The sequence below is a fragment of the Oncorhynchus tshawytscha genome, unplaced genomic scaffold (genome assembly GCF_018296145.1).
Source record: "Oncorhynchus tshawytscha isolate Ot180627B unplaced genomic scaffold, Otsh_v2.0 Un_contig_2750_pilon_pilon, whole genome shotgun sequence".
Lineage (NCBI taxonomy): Eukaryota > Metazoa > Chordata > Actinopteri > Salmoniformes > Salmonidae > Oncorhynchus > Oncorhynchus tshawytscha.
Genome location: NW_024609718.1, coordinates 37,378 through 55,363, shown reverse-complemented (window position 1 = coordinate 55,363; position 17,986 = coordinate 37,378). Strand labels below are relative to the sequence as shown.

At 47.1% G+C, this 17,986-nt stretch overlaps 1 protein-coding gene across 1 annotated transcript in view; it reads right to left on the bottom strand.

The window, feature by feature from the left end:
• Nucleotides 1–17,589, bottom strand: part of LOC112224721 (guanine nucleotide-binding protein subunit alpha-13-like) — a 37,868-nt gene extending 20,279 nt beyond the window's left edge. The window contains 2 exon segments of the mRNA XM_042317233.1: nucleotides 857–1,083; nucleotides 17,213–17,589. Of these exon segments, the coding sequence (XP_042173167.1) occupies nucleotides 857–1,083; nucleotides 17,213–17,495 (510 nt within the window). The 5' untranslated portion in view covers nucleotides 17,496–17,589.
• Between the last annotated feature and the right edge of the window lie 397 nt (nucleotides 17,590–17,986).

Genomic DNA, 17,986 nt, shown 5'->3' with positions numbered 1-17,986 from the left:
TGTCTGCTCTGTGTTTAATCATGATGAGAGAGAGGGGGATGAGGGACTGGAGGAGGCTTGGTGACTGTCTGCTCTGTGTTTAATCATGATGAGAGAGAGGGGATGAGGGACTGAGGGACTGTCTGCTCTGTGTTTAATCATGAGGCTTGGTGACTGTCTGCTCTGTGTTTAATCATGATGAGAGAGAGGGGGATGAGGGACTGGAGGAGGCTTGGTGACTGTCTGCTCTGTGTTTAATCATGATGAGAGAGAGGGGGATGAGGGACTGGAGGAGGCTTGGTGACTGTCTGCTCTGTGTTTAATCATGATGAGAGAGAGGGGGATGAGGGACTGGAGGAGGCTTGGTGACTGTCTGCTCTGTGTTTAATCATGATGAGAGAGAGGGGGATGAGGGACTGGAGGAGGCTTGGTGACTGTCTGCTCTGTGTTTAATCATGATGAGAGAGAGGGGGATGAGGGACTGTGCATAAACTGAATGAGTGATGGTAGTTTACAGAGTAAAAAGAGCCCCAGTTCCAGTCTGGAGAATCCCCTGCTCAGTCCTCAGTACAGCTATAGATCACCAACAAGAGACTGACACACTGCTTTACAAGCCAACACTAAGACCACCGAGGGGGGGGGGCAACAGAAAGACAGCGACAGACAGAGTTCAACACTCAATTACTCTGTGCCCATCATTCCAGCTGCAAGCCCCTTTGTTGGTTGTATGTGTGTGTGTATGTGTGTGCAAGCCCCTTCGTGTGTGTGTGTGTGTGTATGTGTGTGCAAGCCCCTTCGTGTGTGGTGTGTGTGTGTGTGTGTGTGTCTCTCACACACGTCTCTATCCATGTGTGTGTTTCTCTAGGTGTGTCCTCACCAGTTGGAACTCCCTGCGTCTGTCGTAGGCGTCCTGGATGCCCGTGTCGGCCCACAGGGCCCGGATGGAGGGCAGGTACTGCAGGAAGACCTTGGTCTCCACCATGCCGTGGGCCATCCTGGCCGACCTCGTGTCAAACGCCATCATGGTCTCTCCGTGCCTCTGGTTGGACGCCTCTCCCCACGGGATGTGGAGCTTTTCTCTGGCATCCACCAACACACGCACCCCTGGGAGGGAGAGAGTTGAGTGACTGTGTTAGCCAACTGAGCTAATGACTAGGCATGAAGTAGATTAAGTAGAAGGTCATGCTTCCAACAAACACCCCTGGAGAGAGAGACGGCGGGAGCGAGGTTTACGGTCGCACAAACCAACCCGTTTCTTCTGTAGTGCAAGAACACACTCAAATAGTTTTAGGCACAAGCACTCACAGTACATGTTGTACTATCCTTGTGGGGACACAACAGTGTTTCCTATTCCAACTCCTAACCCTAACATGGCCTTTATCCTTGTGGGGACACAACAGTGTTTCCTATTCCAACTCCTAACCCTAACATGGCCTTTATCCTTGTGGGGACACAACAGTCTTTCCTATTCCAACTCCTAACCCTAACATGGCCTTTATCCTTGTGGGGACACAACAGTCTTTCCTATTCCAACTCCTAACCCTAACATGGCCTTTATCCTTGTGGGGACACAACAGTCTTTCCTATTCCAACTCCTAACCTAACATGGCCTTTATCCTTGTGGGGACACAACAGTGTTTCCTATTCCAACTCCTAACCCTAACATGGCCTTTATCCTTGTGGGGACACAACAGTGTTTCCTATTCCAACTCCTAACCCTAACATGGCCTTTATCCTTGTGGGGACACAACAGTCTTTCCTATTCCAACTCCTAACCCTAACATGGCCTTTATCCTTGTGGGGACACAACAGTCTTTCCCATTCCAACTCCTAACCCTAACATGGCCTTTATCCTTGTGGGGACACAACAGTCTTTCCCATTCCAACTCCTAACCCTAACATAGCCTTTATCCTTGTGGGGACCTGGGAAATATATGTCCCCGAGAGAGCGAGACTTCCTTGTTTTACTATCCTTGTGGGGACGTCAGTGGAATTCCGGTACCCAGTAATACAAACACACCACAGTAGTCCTCCAGACAGAGCTAAGACGTGTCCCAAACACACCACAGTAGTCCTCCAGACAGAGCTAAGACGTGTCCCAAACACACCACAGTAGTCCTCCAGACAGAGCTAAGACGTGTCCCAAACACACCACAGTAGTCCTCCAGACAGAGCTAAGACGTGTCCCAAACACACCACAGTAGTCCTCCAGACAGAGCTAAGACATGTCCCAAACAGTACCATATTCCCTATATACAGCACTACTGTTGACCAGAGACCGATGGTACTTCACTTAATAGTGAATAGGGTGCCATTTGGGAGTGACTTTAGGGGTGTAATTGGGTTCCACTGTTTCTCTGGTATATAAAACAGGGCTGTTGGTCCTCCTGAAACACACAGCCAGCTCACCCCTACACTGGTGACGTTATGGCTTAACCCGGGACGGCAGGTAGCCTAGTGGTTAGAGACGGCAGGTAGCCTAGTGGTTAGAGGGACGGCAGGTAGCCTAGTGGTTAGAGGGACGGCAGGTAGCCTAGTGGTTAGAGGGGCGGCAGGTAGCCTAGTGGTTAGAGCAGCAGGTAGCCTAGTGGTTAGAGGGCGCAGGTAGCCTAGTGGTTAGAGGGGCGGCAGGTAGCCTAGTGGTTAGAGGGACGGTAGGTAGCAGGTAGCCTAGTGGTTAGAGGGGCGGCAGGTAGCCTAGTGGTTTAGAGGGGCGGCAGGTAGCCTAGTGGTTTAGAGGGCGGCAGGTAGCCTAGTGGTTTAGAGAGGGGCAGGCAGGGTTTAGCCTAGTGGTTTAGAGGGGTAGCGGCAGGTAGCCTAGTGGTTAGAGGGGCGGCAGGTAGCCTAGTGGTTAGAGGGGCGGCAGGTAGCCTAGTGGTTTAGAGGGGCGGCAGGTAGCCTAGTGGTTTAGAGGGGGGCAGGTAGCCTAGTGGTTTAGAGGGATCAGGTAGCCTAGTGGTTTAGAGGGGCGGCAGGTAGCCTAGTGGTTTGAGGGGCGGCAGGTAGCCTAGTGGTTTAGAGGGGCGGCAGGTAGCCTAGTGGTTTTAGAGGGGCGGCAGGTAGCCTAGTGGTTAGAGGGGCGGCAGGTAGCCTAGTGGTTAGAGGGGCGGCAGGTAGCCTAGTGGTTAGAGGGGCGGCAGGTAGCCTAGTTGTTAGAGCGTTGGGCCAGATACCAAAAGGTTGATGGATCAAATCCCAGAGCTGACAAGGTAAAAATCTGCCATTCTGCCCCGGAACAAGGCAGTTAATCCACTGTTCCCGGTAGGCCGTCAATGCAAATAAGAAATTGTTCTTAACTTGCCTAGTTAAATAAAGGTTACATTTAAAGACATGTAAATTTAAAACCAGCGACTGTTGACATGGGTTGGTCCACGTGAAGTCTGCAGGGATGTCAGTGTCACTGACCAGAGTGTGTGCGTGACACCAACTGGTGGTGATGGAGGTGGTGTGGTGACCAGAGTGTGTGCGTGACACCAACTGGTGGTGATGGAGGTGGTGTGGTGACCAGAGTGTGTGCGTGACACCAACTGGTGGTGATGGAGGTGGTGTGGTGACCAGAGTGTGTGCGTGACACCAACTGGTGGTGATGGAGGTGGTGTGGTGACCAGAGTGTGTGCGTGACACCAACTGGTGGTGATGGAGGGTGGTGTGGTGACCAGGTGGTGATGGAGGTGGTGTGACACCACCACTGGTGGTGATGGAGGTGGTGTGGTGACCAGAGTGTGTGCGTGACACCAACTGGTGGTGATGGAGGTGGTGTGGTGACCAGAGTGTGTGCGTGACACAACTGGTGGTGATGGAGGTGGTGACCAGAGTGTGTGCGTGACACCAACTGGTGGTGATGGAGGTGGTGGTGACCAGAGTGGTGACCAGAGTGTGTGCGTGACACCAACTGGTGGTGATGGAGGTGACCAGTGTGGTGACCAGAGTGTGTGACGTGACACCAACTGGTGGTGATGGAGGTGGTGTGGTGACCAGAGTGTGTGCGTGACACCAACTGGTGGTGATGGACCAGGTGGTGTGGTGACCAGAGGAGGTGGTGTGTGCGTGACACCAACTGGTGGTGATGGAGGTGGTGTGGTGACCAGAGTGTGTGCGTGACACCAACTGGTGGTGATGGAGGTGGTGTGGTGACCAGAGTGTGTGCGTGACACCAACTGGTGGTGATGGAGGTGGTGTGTGGTTCCTGTGGTGAGAGGTGGGGCCCTCCTCCCCTTCCTTTCTCCTCTCTGTCAAACACACACACATCCTGAGACAGACAGCTCTGACAGTCTAACCTGGGTCGACTACCCTCCTTGACCTGGCCTTGGCCTCTCTCTCTTTCTCTGGGGAGATACTAGGAACCAGACAGACCAGTTCATGTCCTGCTGAGACTAAGAGTCAATCAAAGTCAGTGTTGTTGAAGTCAAAAGTGAAGATAGGGCTGAAACGGATAGCCGAGTCACCCAGACCTGACAAACTGAGTCAAGGCAGGTCTACGGGAGGTGGCCCATAGATACCGTATCGAGTTTGAAGTTTATTTCTATGGAGTTTGATAAACTTGGTTTGAGGTTTAGAATTTCAAAAACGGCCACCATATTGCCAAAGGTTCTATGACAGAATGTTGTCGTCTTCAAGGAACGTTTGGTGCCAGGATGGGGCTCTGTAACGTCTCCAAATGCCAGGTACAGAGAGAGAGAGAGCAGAGCGGTTATACCACTCTACAGTAAGGAGTCATATATACACACACAGGGCCCTGGTCTAAAGTAGTGCACTATAAAAGAGAATAGGGTGTAATTTTGGATGAACAACAAGCACAGTACAGGGACTACTACTACAGCCATAGAGGTTTTAACATTGTGTTAACTGACAGTAGTGATAAACAGAGAAGGACTAAAGGCACTGATAAGTAGTATAAGTAGACTGGCTGCCAGCTACAGACCACTAATAAGGAGTAGTATAATTAGACTGGCTGCCAGCTACAGACCAATGATAAGTAGTAGTATAATTAGGCTACCAGCTACAGACCACTGATAAGGAGTAGTATAATTAGGCTACCAGCTACAGACCACTAATAAGGAGTAGTATAATTAGACTGGCTGCCAGCTACAGACCACTGATAAGGAGTAGTATAATTAGGGTGCCAGCTACAGACCACTGATAAGGAGTAGTATAATTAGGGTGCCAGCTACAGACCACTGATAAGGAGTAGTATAATTAGGGTGCCAGCTACAGACCACTGATAAGGAGTAGTATAATTAGGGTGCCAGCTACAGACCACTGATAAGGAGTAGTATAATTAGGGTGCCAGCTACAGACCACTGATAAGGAGTAGTATAATTAGGGTGCCAGCTACAGACCACTGATAAAGAGGAGTAGTATAATTAGGGTGCCAGCTACAGACCACTGATAAGGAGTAGTATAATTAGGGTGCCAGCTACAGACCACTGATAAGGAGTAGTATAATTAGGGTGCCAGCTACAGACCACTGATAAGGAGTAGTATAATTAGGGTGCCAGCTACAGACCACTGATAAGGAGTAGTATAATTAGGGTGCCAGCTACAGACCAGTATTTCCATACCATGACATAACAGACCAACAAATAGTTATAAGCAGCGTATTTGCAGGAGGAAATGCTTTGGGCTGGCTCATTCATTTGTAAAGTGAGGATGGGGCAGGTAGCCTAGTGGTTAGAGTGTTGTACCAGTAACCAAGAGGGTTGCTGGGTCGAATCCCCAAGCTGACAAGGTACAAATCTGTCGTTCTGCCCCTGAACAAGGCAGTTAACCCACTGTTCCTAGGCCAGTTAACCCACTGTTCCTAGGCCAGTTAACCCACTGTTCCTAGGCCAGTTAACCCACTGTTCCTAGGCCAGTTAACCCACTGTTCCTAGGCCAGTTAACCCACTGTTCCTAGGCCAGTTAACCCACTGTTCCTAAGCCAGTTAACCCACTGTTCCTAGGCCAGTTAACCCACTGTTCCCCAGTTAACCCACTGTTCCTAGGCCAGTTAACCCACTGTTCCTAGGCCAGTTAACCCACTGTTCCTAGGCCAGTTAACCCACTGTTCCTAGGCCAGTTAACCCACTGTTCCTAGGCCAGTTAACCCACTGTTCCTAGGCCAGTTAACCCACTGTTCCTAGGCCAGTTAACCCACTGTTCCTAGGCCAGTTAACCCACTGTTCCTAGGCCAGTTAACCCACTGTTCCTAGGCCAGTTAACCCACTGTTCCTAGGCCAGTTAACCCACTGTTCCTAGGCCAGTTAACCCACTGTTCCTAGGCCAGTTAACCCACTGTTCCTAGACCAGTTAACCCACTGTTCCTAGACCAGTTAACCCACTGTTCCTAGACCAGTTAACCCACTGTTCCCCGGGAAGGCTGTCATGGTAAATAAGAATTTGTTCTTAACTGACTTGCCTAGTTAAATAAAAGGTTAAATAAAGGTGACATGGTTGTTGGCTGTTAAACCCCACTCATAAAGAAAGTGGGTTGTTATGAATATCACCACTGAACACTGCATCTCTGTGCTTGAGGCGTAACTACAGACACCCTGGTTCGATTCCAGGCTGTATCACAACCGGCTGTGAATGGGAGTCCCATAGGGAGGCCCAGCGTCGTCCGTGTTTGGCCGTCATTGTAAATAAGATTTTGTTCTTAACTGACTTGCCTAGTTAAATAAAAAGGTTTAAACATGTTGTTTAAAAATATGATTTTGACTAAACAGGGCTGTTTTCCAGGGGCTCTCTCTCACTAAACAGGGCTGTTTTCCAGGTGCTCTCTCTCACTAAACAGGGCTGTTTTCCAGGTGCTCTCTCTCACTAAACAGGGCTGTTTTCCAGGTGCTCTCTCTCACTAAACAGGGCTGTTTTCCAGGGGCTCTCACTCTCTCACTAAACAGGGCTGTTTTCCAGGTGCTCTCTCTCTCTCACTAAACAGGGCTGTTTTCCAGGTGCTCTCTCTCTCTCACACTCACTAAACAGGGCTGTATTCCAGGGGCTCTCTCTCACACACGGCCTGGGCTGTTGATGTAATAATGAAGGATAGGATCAATAGATCAATGGCAAAACATCCATCGCACGCATTAGGCCCCGATGCTAACAATCAATAGCCTACGTCCATAGAAAAACATTAGCCCCGATGCTAACAATCAATAGCCTACGTCCATAGAAAAACATTAGCCCGATGCTAACAATCAATAGCCTACGTCCATAGAAAAACATTAGCCACGATGCTAACAATCAATAGCCTACGTCCATAGAAAAACAACCACGATGCTAATGAGCCATCCAACATTAATGCATAAAAACTCAGCTAAGGGTTTCGGAGGCCAGAACAGAAAGCCTCTCTGGGAGGAAGAGCACGGGGCTTGTGGGTAATAATAGCTTCCTCCTTCCACAGTCTTATCACTGTTTAGTTCCTTTCTCTGCAGAGATTCAACTGTCATTTCTTTGAGAGCACACACACACACACACACACACACACACAGAGAGAGAGACATAAAAGACAAAAGACAGAAGGAGCTACAGAGACAGAAGGACATTCAAGTTCATTGATGACTAATTATTAAAGGGGGATTATAAACGCACCAATCAAATAGCTCTCTGGGGATCAATCAGTCAAATGAGGGTCTGAAGAGACTTCCAATAGGTAAAAGACGAGCAGGTCTTTCAGACAGGGTCAAACATCAACCTATTCAAAAGGCTTGTGTGTTGTTGATGGGAAGCCGGTCAGGCTGGGGACTGGCGGGATATGATATTACCAAGATACATATTGTATCGGCACCATAGTATGGCGATTCTATACGCATCACGACTCACCATGATACGATACAGTGCCTTGCGAAAGTATTCGGCCCCCTTGAACTTTGCGACCTTTTGCCACATTTCAGGCTTCAAACATAAAGATATAAAACTGTATTTTTTTTGTGAAGAATCAACAACAAGTGGGACACAATTATGAAGTGGAACGACATTTATTGGATATTTCAAACTTTTTTAACAAATCAAAAACTGAAAAATTGGGCGTGCAAAATTATTCAGCCCCCTTAAGTTAATACTTTGTAGCGCCACCTTTTGCTGCGATTACAGCTGTAAGTCGCTTGGGGTATGTCTCTATCAGTTTTGCACATCGAGAGACTGAAATTTTTTCCCATTCCTCCTTGCAAAACTGCTCGAGCTCAGTGAGGTTGGATGGAGAGCATTTGTGAACAGCAGTTTTCAGTTCTTTCCACAGATTCTCGATTGGATTCAGGTCTGGACTTTGACTTGGCCATTCTAACACCTGGATATGTTTATTTTTGAACCATTCCATTGTAGATTTTGCTTTATGTTTTGGATCATTGTCTTGTTGGAAGACAAATCTCCATCCCAGTCTCAGGTCTTTTGCAGACTCCATCAGGTTTTCTTCCAGAATGGTCCTGTATTTGGCTCCATCCATCTTCCCATCAATTTTAACCATCTTCCCTGTCCCTGCTGAAGAAAAGCAGGCCCAAACCATGATGCTGCCACCACCATGTTTGACAGTGGGGATGGTGTGTTCAGGGTGATGAGCTGTGTTGCTTTTACGCCAAACATAACGTTTTGCATTGTTGCCAAAAAGTTCAATTTTGGTTTCATCTGACCAGAGCACCTTCTTCCACATGTTTGGTGTGTCTCCCAGGTGGCTTGTGGCAAACTTTAAACAACACTTTTTATGGATATCTTTAAGAAATGGCATTCTTCTTGCCACTCTTCCATAAAGGCCAGATTTGTGCAATATACGACTGATTGTTGTCCTATGGACAGAGTCTCCCACCTCAGCTGTAGATCTCTGCAGTTCATCCAGAGTGATCATGGGCCTCTTGGCTGCATCTCTGATCAGTCTTCTCCTTGTATGAGCTGAAAGTTTAGAGGGACGGCCAGGTCTTGGTAGATTTGCAGTGGTCTGATACTCCTTCCATTTCAATATTATCGCTTGCACAGTGCTCCTTGGGATGTTTAAAGCTTGGGAAATCTTTTTGTATCCAAATCCGGCTTTAAACTTCTTCACAACAGTATCTCGGACCTGCCTGGTGTGTTCCTTGTTCTTCATGATGCTCTCTGCGCTTTTAACGGACCTCAGTCTATCACAGTGCAGGTGCATTTATACGGAGACTTGATTACACACAGGTGGATTGTATTTATCATCAGTCATTTAGGTCAACATTGGATCATTCAGAGATCCTCACTGAACTTCTGGAGAGTTTGCTGCACTGAAAGTAAAGGGGCTGAATACTTTTGCACGCCCAATTTTTCAGTTTTTGATTTGTTAAAAAAGTTTGAAATATCCAATAAATGTCATTCCACTTCATGATTGTGTCCCACTTGTTGTTGATTCTTCACAAAAAAATACAGTTTTATATCTTTATGTTTGAAGCCTGAAATGTGGCAAAAGGTCGCAAAGTTCAAGGGGGCCGAATACTTTCGCAAGGCACTGTATGTATCGTGATTCTATATGCATCACGACTCACCATGATACGATATGCATTGGGATTCTATATGCGTCCCGACTCACCATGATACGATATGCATTGGGATTCTATATGCATCACGACTCACCATGATACGATATGCATCACGACTCACCATGATACGATATGCATTGGGATTCTATATGCGTCACGACTCACCATATACGATATGCATTGCCATTCTATACTGCGGTTTTATTGAGGTTATCGATGATCCGAACATACTGCTCACTAAATGTCTGCTGCAGAGAGACGAGAGAGAGAGACACATAATAAAAACGAGTTTGATCGGTCATGGAAATAAAAGTGCTGGAAAAACATTTGATCTCTATTTAAAAACAGAAGATGGAGGCCAAGCTATAGGAGGAGAATGAATACTGAAGACAAGCGCTGACTAGTAGCTAACGTTAGCTCTCTAGCAACTAAAAGCATTTGAATCGATATATAATATCGTCAAAAAATAATACATTGGATACTCTAATGTATCTATTCTACTCCCATCCCTGGAAGTCAGACCGTGTTCTCCCCAGATTCTGCTAGACGGGGTACCTGAAACAGCCAGCTGACAACATGAAAACACTGAATAGGCATTTATGTTTTGGGGCTGAGGTTTCTTGGTAGACTGTTTCCTAATGATTGAAGTAATGATGTTATTATACACACAAACTATATTACACACACACAAAACATGCCACACACACAAAATATACCAAACACACACACACACAGGAAGTGATCACCTGAGCGGTTGACACTAAGGACAGGTGGTGTGTTGTACCGTTTCACATCAGTGGAATTCTGAGTATTTCGTTGATGCAATCTCCAGTCATTGTTTTCAAATGACCTTTGACCTCTAGAGATAGCAGCTAACAAACACCACCGAAACTCTTTCGTCACCGCCACATCCATACCAGAACAAGCCCTGACCCAGCAGGAACACTTGGCTGCAGAGGAAGTAAAGGAGCAGTGGCTCTGCGGGGTACACAGAGGGTTTCTCCTGGCTGGCACACAGCAGTTATTCAATGTTGTGTAGAATGCCAACCGACATTGTTCTATCTCTACACGACACAGAACGATGTACCAGTTTGCTGTGAAGAAACAATCCCAATGTTCCATAAGAGTCAGAATCACACTTCCTTTCTGGAGTCCCTTAGAGCCAAACAGGCACAGCGTCACACACAGTCTCCTAGTGCAGTAGTCATTAAGAGGCTGCGGGAGGGTAAACAGGATACAAACAACATGCTGAGACAAGGCAGCAGACCCTGTGGCTCAGAGCAGAGGGCTCAGACAAGGCAGCAGACCCTGTGGCTCAGAGCAGAGGGCTCAGACAAGGCAGCAGACCCTGTGGCTCAGAGCAGAGGGCTGAGACAAGGCAGCAGACCCTGTGGCTCAGAGCAGAGGGCTGAGACAAGGCAGCAGACACTGTGGCTCAGAGCAGAGGGCTGAGACAAGGCAGCAGACACTGTGGCTCAGAGCAGAGGTCTGAGACAAGGCAGCCGACTGTGGATCAGAGCAGGGGCTGAGACAAGCCAGACAAGGCCTGTGGCTCAGAGCAGAAGAGGACAGACCCTGTGGCTCAGAGCAGGGGGCTGAGACAAGGCAGCAGACTGTGGCTCAGAGCAGGGGCTGGACAAGGCAGCAGACCCTGTGGCTCAGAGCAGAGGGCTCAAAGCCCAAAGACCAGGGTTCAGAGGTTGACAAGGCTCTGTGGCTCACCATGAGGGCTCTGACAAGGCGGCCTGTGGGTTTGACTCAGCCTGTTCTAAAACTCTCTTCCATGAGATCTGAGACAAGGTTTTCAGTCCAACCCTCTTCCTGGAGATCTACCGTCCTGTGGGTTTTCAGTCCAACCCTCTTCCTGGAGATCTACTGTCCTGTGGGTTTTCAGTCCAACCCTCTTCCTGGAGATCTACTGTCCTATGGGTTTTCAGTCCCACCCTAATTTAAACACACCTGATTCTACTAATTAGATGCTCAACAAGACCTTAACTAGCTGAATCAGATATGCTAAATTAGGGTTAGACTGAAAACCCACAGGACAGTAGATCTCCAGGAAGAGGGTTCGACTGAAAACCCACAGGACAGTAGATCTCCAGGAAGAGGGTTGGACTGAAAACCCACAGGACAGTAGATCTCCAGGAAGAGGGTTGGACTGAAAACCCACAGGACAGTAGATCTCCAGGAAGAGGGTTGGACTGAAAACCCACAGGACAGTAGATCTCCAGGAAGAGGGTTGGACTGAAAACCCACAGGACAGTAGATCTCCAGGAAGAGGGGACTGAAAACCCACAGGACTGAAAAGAGGGTTGGACCCCACAGGACAGTAGATCTCCAGGAAGAGGGGACAGTAGATGGAAGAGGGTTGGACTGAAAACCCACAGGACAGTAGATCTCCAGGAAGAGGGTTGGACTGAAAACCCACAGGACAGTAGATCTCCAGGAAGAGGGTTGGACTGAAAACCCACAGGAAGAGATCTCCAGGAGGGTTGGACTGAAAACCCACAGGACAGTAGATCTCCAGGAAGAGGGTTGGACTGAGGAAGATCTCCAGGAAGAGGGTTGGACTGAAAACCCACAGGACAGTAGATCTCCAGGAAGAGGGTTGGACTGAAAACCCACAGGACAGTAGATCTCCAAAACCCACAGGAAGTAGATCTCCAGGAAGAGGGTTGGACTGAAAACCCACAGGACAGTAGATCTCCAGGAAGAGGGTTGGACTGAAAACCCACAGGACAGTAGATCTCCAGGAAGAGGGTTGGAAAACTGGACAAAACCCACAGGACAGTAGATCTCCAGGAAGAGGGTTGGACTGAAAACCCACAGGACAGTAGATCTCCAGGAAGAGGGTTGGACTGAAAACCCACAGGACAGTAGATCTCCAGGAAGAGGGTTGGACTGAAAACCCACAGGACAGTAGATCTCCAGGAAGAGGGTTGGACTGAAAACCCACAGGACAGTAGATCTCCAGGAAGAGGGTTGGACTGAAAACCCACAGGACAGTAGATCTCCAGGAAGAGGGTTGGACAACCCTACCCTAGACTGAACAGGCGTTCATAGCACATACTCACAAAGCATCTCAGAGTAGGAGACATTGCTGGTCTAGGATCAGTTCTGCCTATTAAATCAATGAATAACACAGGGGGTATCTGATCCTAGATCAGCACTGAGACTCCGGAGGCTTTAAAATAAAGTTGTTCTAACATCTCTGTTTAATAACTGAAAGAGTTGACTCACGCTGGGAGAGTTCAGCCTAGATCCAACACCACCCGTCCATCCATCTATGACATCACAAGAGGAAGTGCAACACCCGAGGCCCCTGCTAGCTCCTCACGAGTCGGCCGGACAAAAAAAATCTGCCACTGTCATTAATGCTACACAACGCCTGTTGGCTCACATGACACCCTATTCCCCATATAGTGCACTACTTCCGACCAGACCCCCCCCCTATGGGCCCAGGTCAAAAAGCAGTGCACTATCTAGGGAACAGGGTACCACATCTAGACTTAGGCTATACTATCCAGACATGCACTAGGCTGTTCTTCCAGAGAGACAAAGGGAGGGTAGATCGTATCACTTCTTAGGGATAAAATACAGTCCAGATAAACTGGCCTGTAGAATATAAATAAGTACAACAAGATTTAGGAGACAGGGACAGACCATTTATTTAGCTAAAACAAACACATGCACCCCCCCCCCATCAGGTCAGAACTGAAGACTTAGAGGGAGATTTAGCAGAAGGGAGATTTAGAGATGGATTAAAGAATTTAAATCATAACATGATGAGCCAAGGCCCTTTGTTTACAAATAGAAGACCGATGAGATAAGGTCCCTAAACACAGGCCTTTCACCACCAGGTCTATAGGCTACATCTATATTTCCTGTCTGAGGGACGCTGAAGATGAGAACAGAGCAGAGTCATCAGGGGGCTTCGTCCCCCAAATGGTGCACTACTTTATACCAGGGTCCATAGGGCGCAGGCCAAAACGTTAGTGAAGTGTATAGGGAGCCATTTGGGACGAACCTCAAGACTCCCACCATTCATCTGTCATAGAAGACAAAACACAGCGTTCCTCATTGGGGATCCTGTCCGGGCTTAGCCCCAATGTGTGTGTGTGTGTGTGTGTGTGTATATACCCCCCCATTCATGCATTTCACAGTAAGGATATGACATCATGGTGTGAGGCTGGGAACCCCCTGCACCCACCCACACAGACAGAGCTACCGGGGACATCCTCCATGTCTGATGATCAAATAACAGTAAAGTACCCATCTAAAATTAACACAATGATTCAACATGGTTCTTTAATAGGAGTTCTGAGAAACGGTGTGTCAACAAGTGTGCACCTGTCAAGAAGACATTACATGGAAGAGTTTAGTCTAAGATAAATAGCTTCATTGTGATCAACGACTCAAAGGAAAAGTTGACCAAAAAAACAACAACACAATGACTATAATTGTATAGTTGACAATTAATTTATTATTTCCTCAGGACTGCTACACTAACAAACCAGTGTGTACCAGGAAACCTAAATTAGTCTGCGTAATGAACAAAGTAGCCAACTGGGGGGGAAACCACCCAGAGTGGTTTCACCCCCATAAAAGATGTTTGTTTGCATAACAGGAGTTATCGGACTGTAGTATTGCTGTACATCTCTGGTCATATCATTGACTAGTGTGTGCAGGGCTGGGTTGTCACGACTACCAGACCTGGTATGACCACGCAAGTTGGAGGCAGAAACACCCCTTTCATGTTCTCTCTCTCTTCAGATTTTATACAGCTCGGCCTAATCCCTCAGTCCACCAAAACGTGACTGAAATCCACCGGTGTTGAACTTTCAACTAAAAACACTCAACATTCAGGGGAGGATCTGACAAGTCAAGGTTATTTACAGTAAAATAACAAATAGCTAGCTAGGTAAGAAACAAAGCAGCCAATTGATCTAGCTAGCAAGTTTGACAGACTGTCTGGGTGAATAGAAACAATTGGAATACGAGCGATCACATCACATCTTATCACCGCCTCAAAACAACATGGTTTCCAGTTGCCCTATAAAGGACGTAGGTGGTTAAAATGCTGAGGCCAAAAAAATAACTGACACATTTTAAAGAGGACGTTTTTTTTTAAACGAAAATCCTGTTAGTGAAGGTTTATCAATAACCCGTGATTCCTTGCCCGTCGGTCCTGATTGCATAATGTGTGGAAATTTGTATGGAAACAGTCTGAAACCGGTGCCTATATGATGTGATCGACAGTGGTATGCCACGTGGAAGCGTGTCTTGCATGCTGTTACCACGTTTACAGGCAGGTAGTGGCAACCGGCAAAAGATCTCAGACTTCAATAAGAGTAGGGCGGCGGGTGCCAAAGCGGAAGTGGCAAGGTTCGTGGTGCTCGTCCTCGTGAGCAGTGGCAGCACTGCTGGCTCAGCACCAGAAGATGAAATTAGCTGAAGTCTTGAGCGGCCGTAGCACATGGTCGACCAATGCACAGAGCCGTAGCACATGGTCGACCAATGCACAGAGCCGTAGCACATGGTCGACCAATGCACAGAGCCGTAGCACATGGTCGACCAATGCACAGAGCCGTAGCACATGGTCGACCAATGCACAGAGCCGTAGCACATGGTCGACCAATGCACAGAGCCGTAGCACATGGTCGACCAATGCACAGAGTTCAACTTGCCAACCAATCAAAAACAACATTTTAATGACAATATTCAAGCTGACAACAACCGGGACCGCTCGTCTCTACACGGTAGCCAGATTTTCTTGCGGTTCAACTGCCGTTTAGTGCTGCTCATGTGTAAACACCTTTATAGTGCAGGCTTGAAGAAACGTTCGGTTCCCGAGATTTCTATCAGTGGAGGCTGGTGGGAGGAGCTATAGGAGGATGGGCTCATTATAATGGCTGGAATGGAATAAATGGAATGGTATGAAACATATGGAAACCACAGATTTGACTCTGTTCCATTCCAATGAGCCTGGTACTCCTATAGCTTCTCCCACCAGCCACCTCTGGTTTCTATAGCTACATATATTCACACATTATACACTGAACAAAAATATAAACGCAACATGTAAAGTGCTGGTCCCATGTTTCATGAGCTGAAATAAAAGATCCCAGAAATGTTCCATACGCACAAAATGCTGATTTCTCTCAAATGTTGTGCACAAATTTGTTTACACCCCTGTTAGTGAGCATGTCTTCTTTTCCAAGAATTGAATGTTAATTTCTCTACCATAAGCCGCCTCCGTCATTACATTTTTGGGGGGCAGTATGTCCAACCCTGCCTCACAACCGCAGACCACATGCATGGCGTCATGTGGGCGAGCAGTTTGCTGATGTCAGCGTTGTGAACAGAATGCCCATGGTGGTGGGGTTATGGTATGGGCAGGCATAAGCTACCGGACAAAGAACACAATTGCATTTTACAGATTGCAATTTGAATGCACAGAGATACCGTGACAAATTCCTGAGGCCCATTTTTTTTAAGGCATCTGTGACCAACAGATGAATCTGTATTCCCAATTTATTTCAATTGACTGATGATCTTCTATGATCTAACTCTGTGAAATATTTTATTGTTGCATTTATATTTTTGTTCATTATACACTCCGCACCAACGAACAAGGAGTTACTAATGACATATTTGCCTTCAGTAATCAACCTAAACTTTTAACGGTTTATTATCCGTCTCCACGTTTTAATCCCCTAGGATGCCCATCCGAGTCCTCGTATACGGCTTGGTTTCCATAACATGAAAACGTCACGCATCTGACTTTTCTCAAATATGTGCAATGATGGTTATGATATACTTCATCTAGTTATATCCACTGTGATTAAAACAATTTTAAGCTTTCTGATTTCCAGACTAGCTACTAAGTTATTTCACTATGACTGTTCAAGATTCATGTTTTAAAAAAACACTAAAATAGGTTTATAAATACATTAAACTACAGCAACAAAGCCAGCGTGCGCATTAGTTAGCCAAAGCTTACTGCTAGCTGGGTACATTGCCTGATAAAAAATAAAAAACAGCTGATAAACTGTCATACTATTTTCCAACCCCTGAATAATACTGACATGGGACAAACAATACGCGTGATATCAGGAGATATATTCAGACAACTGAATCATGTTCAAAGGGAAACCCCCCCCGGCTCGGGTTTGTGTGGCCTCATCTCTTCAAATCCCACTGGTGCACAGAAACACTTTCAAATAAACATGGGCGTTTCTTCTAGCTTTGTGTGTGTGTGTGTTAGCTTAGCTAACTAGGCTAGCGAAGAAAACAGATGTGTGTGTGTGTGTGTGTGTGTGTGTGTGTGTGTGTGTGTGTGTGTGTGTGTGTGTGTCTAGCTTAGCTAACTAGGCTAGCGAAGAAAACAGATGTGTGTGTGTGTGTGTGTGTGTGTGTGTGTTAGCTTAGCTAACTAGGCTAGCGAAGAAAACAGGTGTGTGTGTGTGTGTGTGTGTGTGTGTGTGTGTGTGTGTGTGTGTGTGTGTGTGTGTGTGTGTGTGTGTGTGTTAGCTAACTAGGCTAGCGAAGAAAACAGTTGTGAGTGCGCCCGTCCTCCCAACATAGCCAGCTAGCATACCAAGTTACGGCTACTGTTAGCATGCTAGCTGGCTAGCTACTTCCCACTCAGACATCAACTCTTCAACAGAGCAAATAAGTCAACAAAAGGCCTCGGGAAACAAAAAACAAAACAAAAAAACTCACCAGTGGCGTTATATAAAGTACAACGAACAACCTAAAAAGTACCTTACCTTTAATAACATTACTAAAAATCGTGGCCTTGAACTCTTCTTTGGCCTTTTGATCGAAGTCCTGACCATGGATGATGCGCATCTGCTTCAGGAAAGTGGACTTGCCGCTTTCACCCGCTCCGAGTAGGAGAATCTTCACCAGCCGTTTCACGTACGGTTTATCCCGCGAAATACGTTTGTCTATTTCTTTAGATTTCCTTAATTGTTCTGCCTCGTTACTCGTGAGGATACAGTTTGGAAAACATACAGATAAAACGGACCGGGACGGCAGGAAATCCGCCATCTTTGAAACAACTTCATCGATACAGTAGAGAGAGTTGGTTTGAGGCTGAGCGACTGGAGAGTCTACTCGCGGGGCGGGTGGGGCGGGGCGCGATTACGATAACGTCTGTGTGTGTGTGAGCGCGCACAGTGCTAAAGCACAATGAGGGGGTTCGTTTAACTGGCCCTGGTTACCGCTGTGTGTGGAGTTTAAACCGGGTGAAAAGTGATTGCGTTCGTTTTGGAACCGGGCTGCCTTCCCGGGCCTGAACCAGGTAACCCGCTCTGGCCGACGACGGCGAAGTCGGCTGAAAATAAAAGTGACGTTTTCAAGCACGTGGATTGATGAGGAGGGTTCTTGTATTTTTACATGCGAAAGTGATTGCTTTTGATAAAAACGATTTATCTGCCTTCCCAATGAAAACTAGTATGACAAATCTTATATTTATTGTATGGAAAAGAGATGTATGGTTTTGGACGATGCCTTGTTGACAACATGACCGAGCGGTGCAG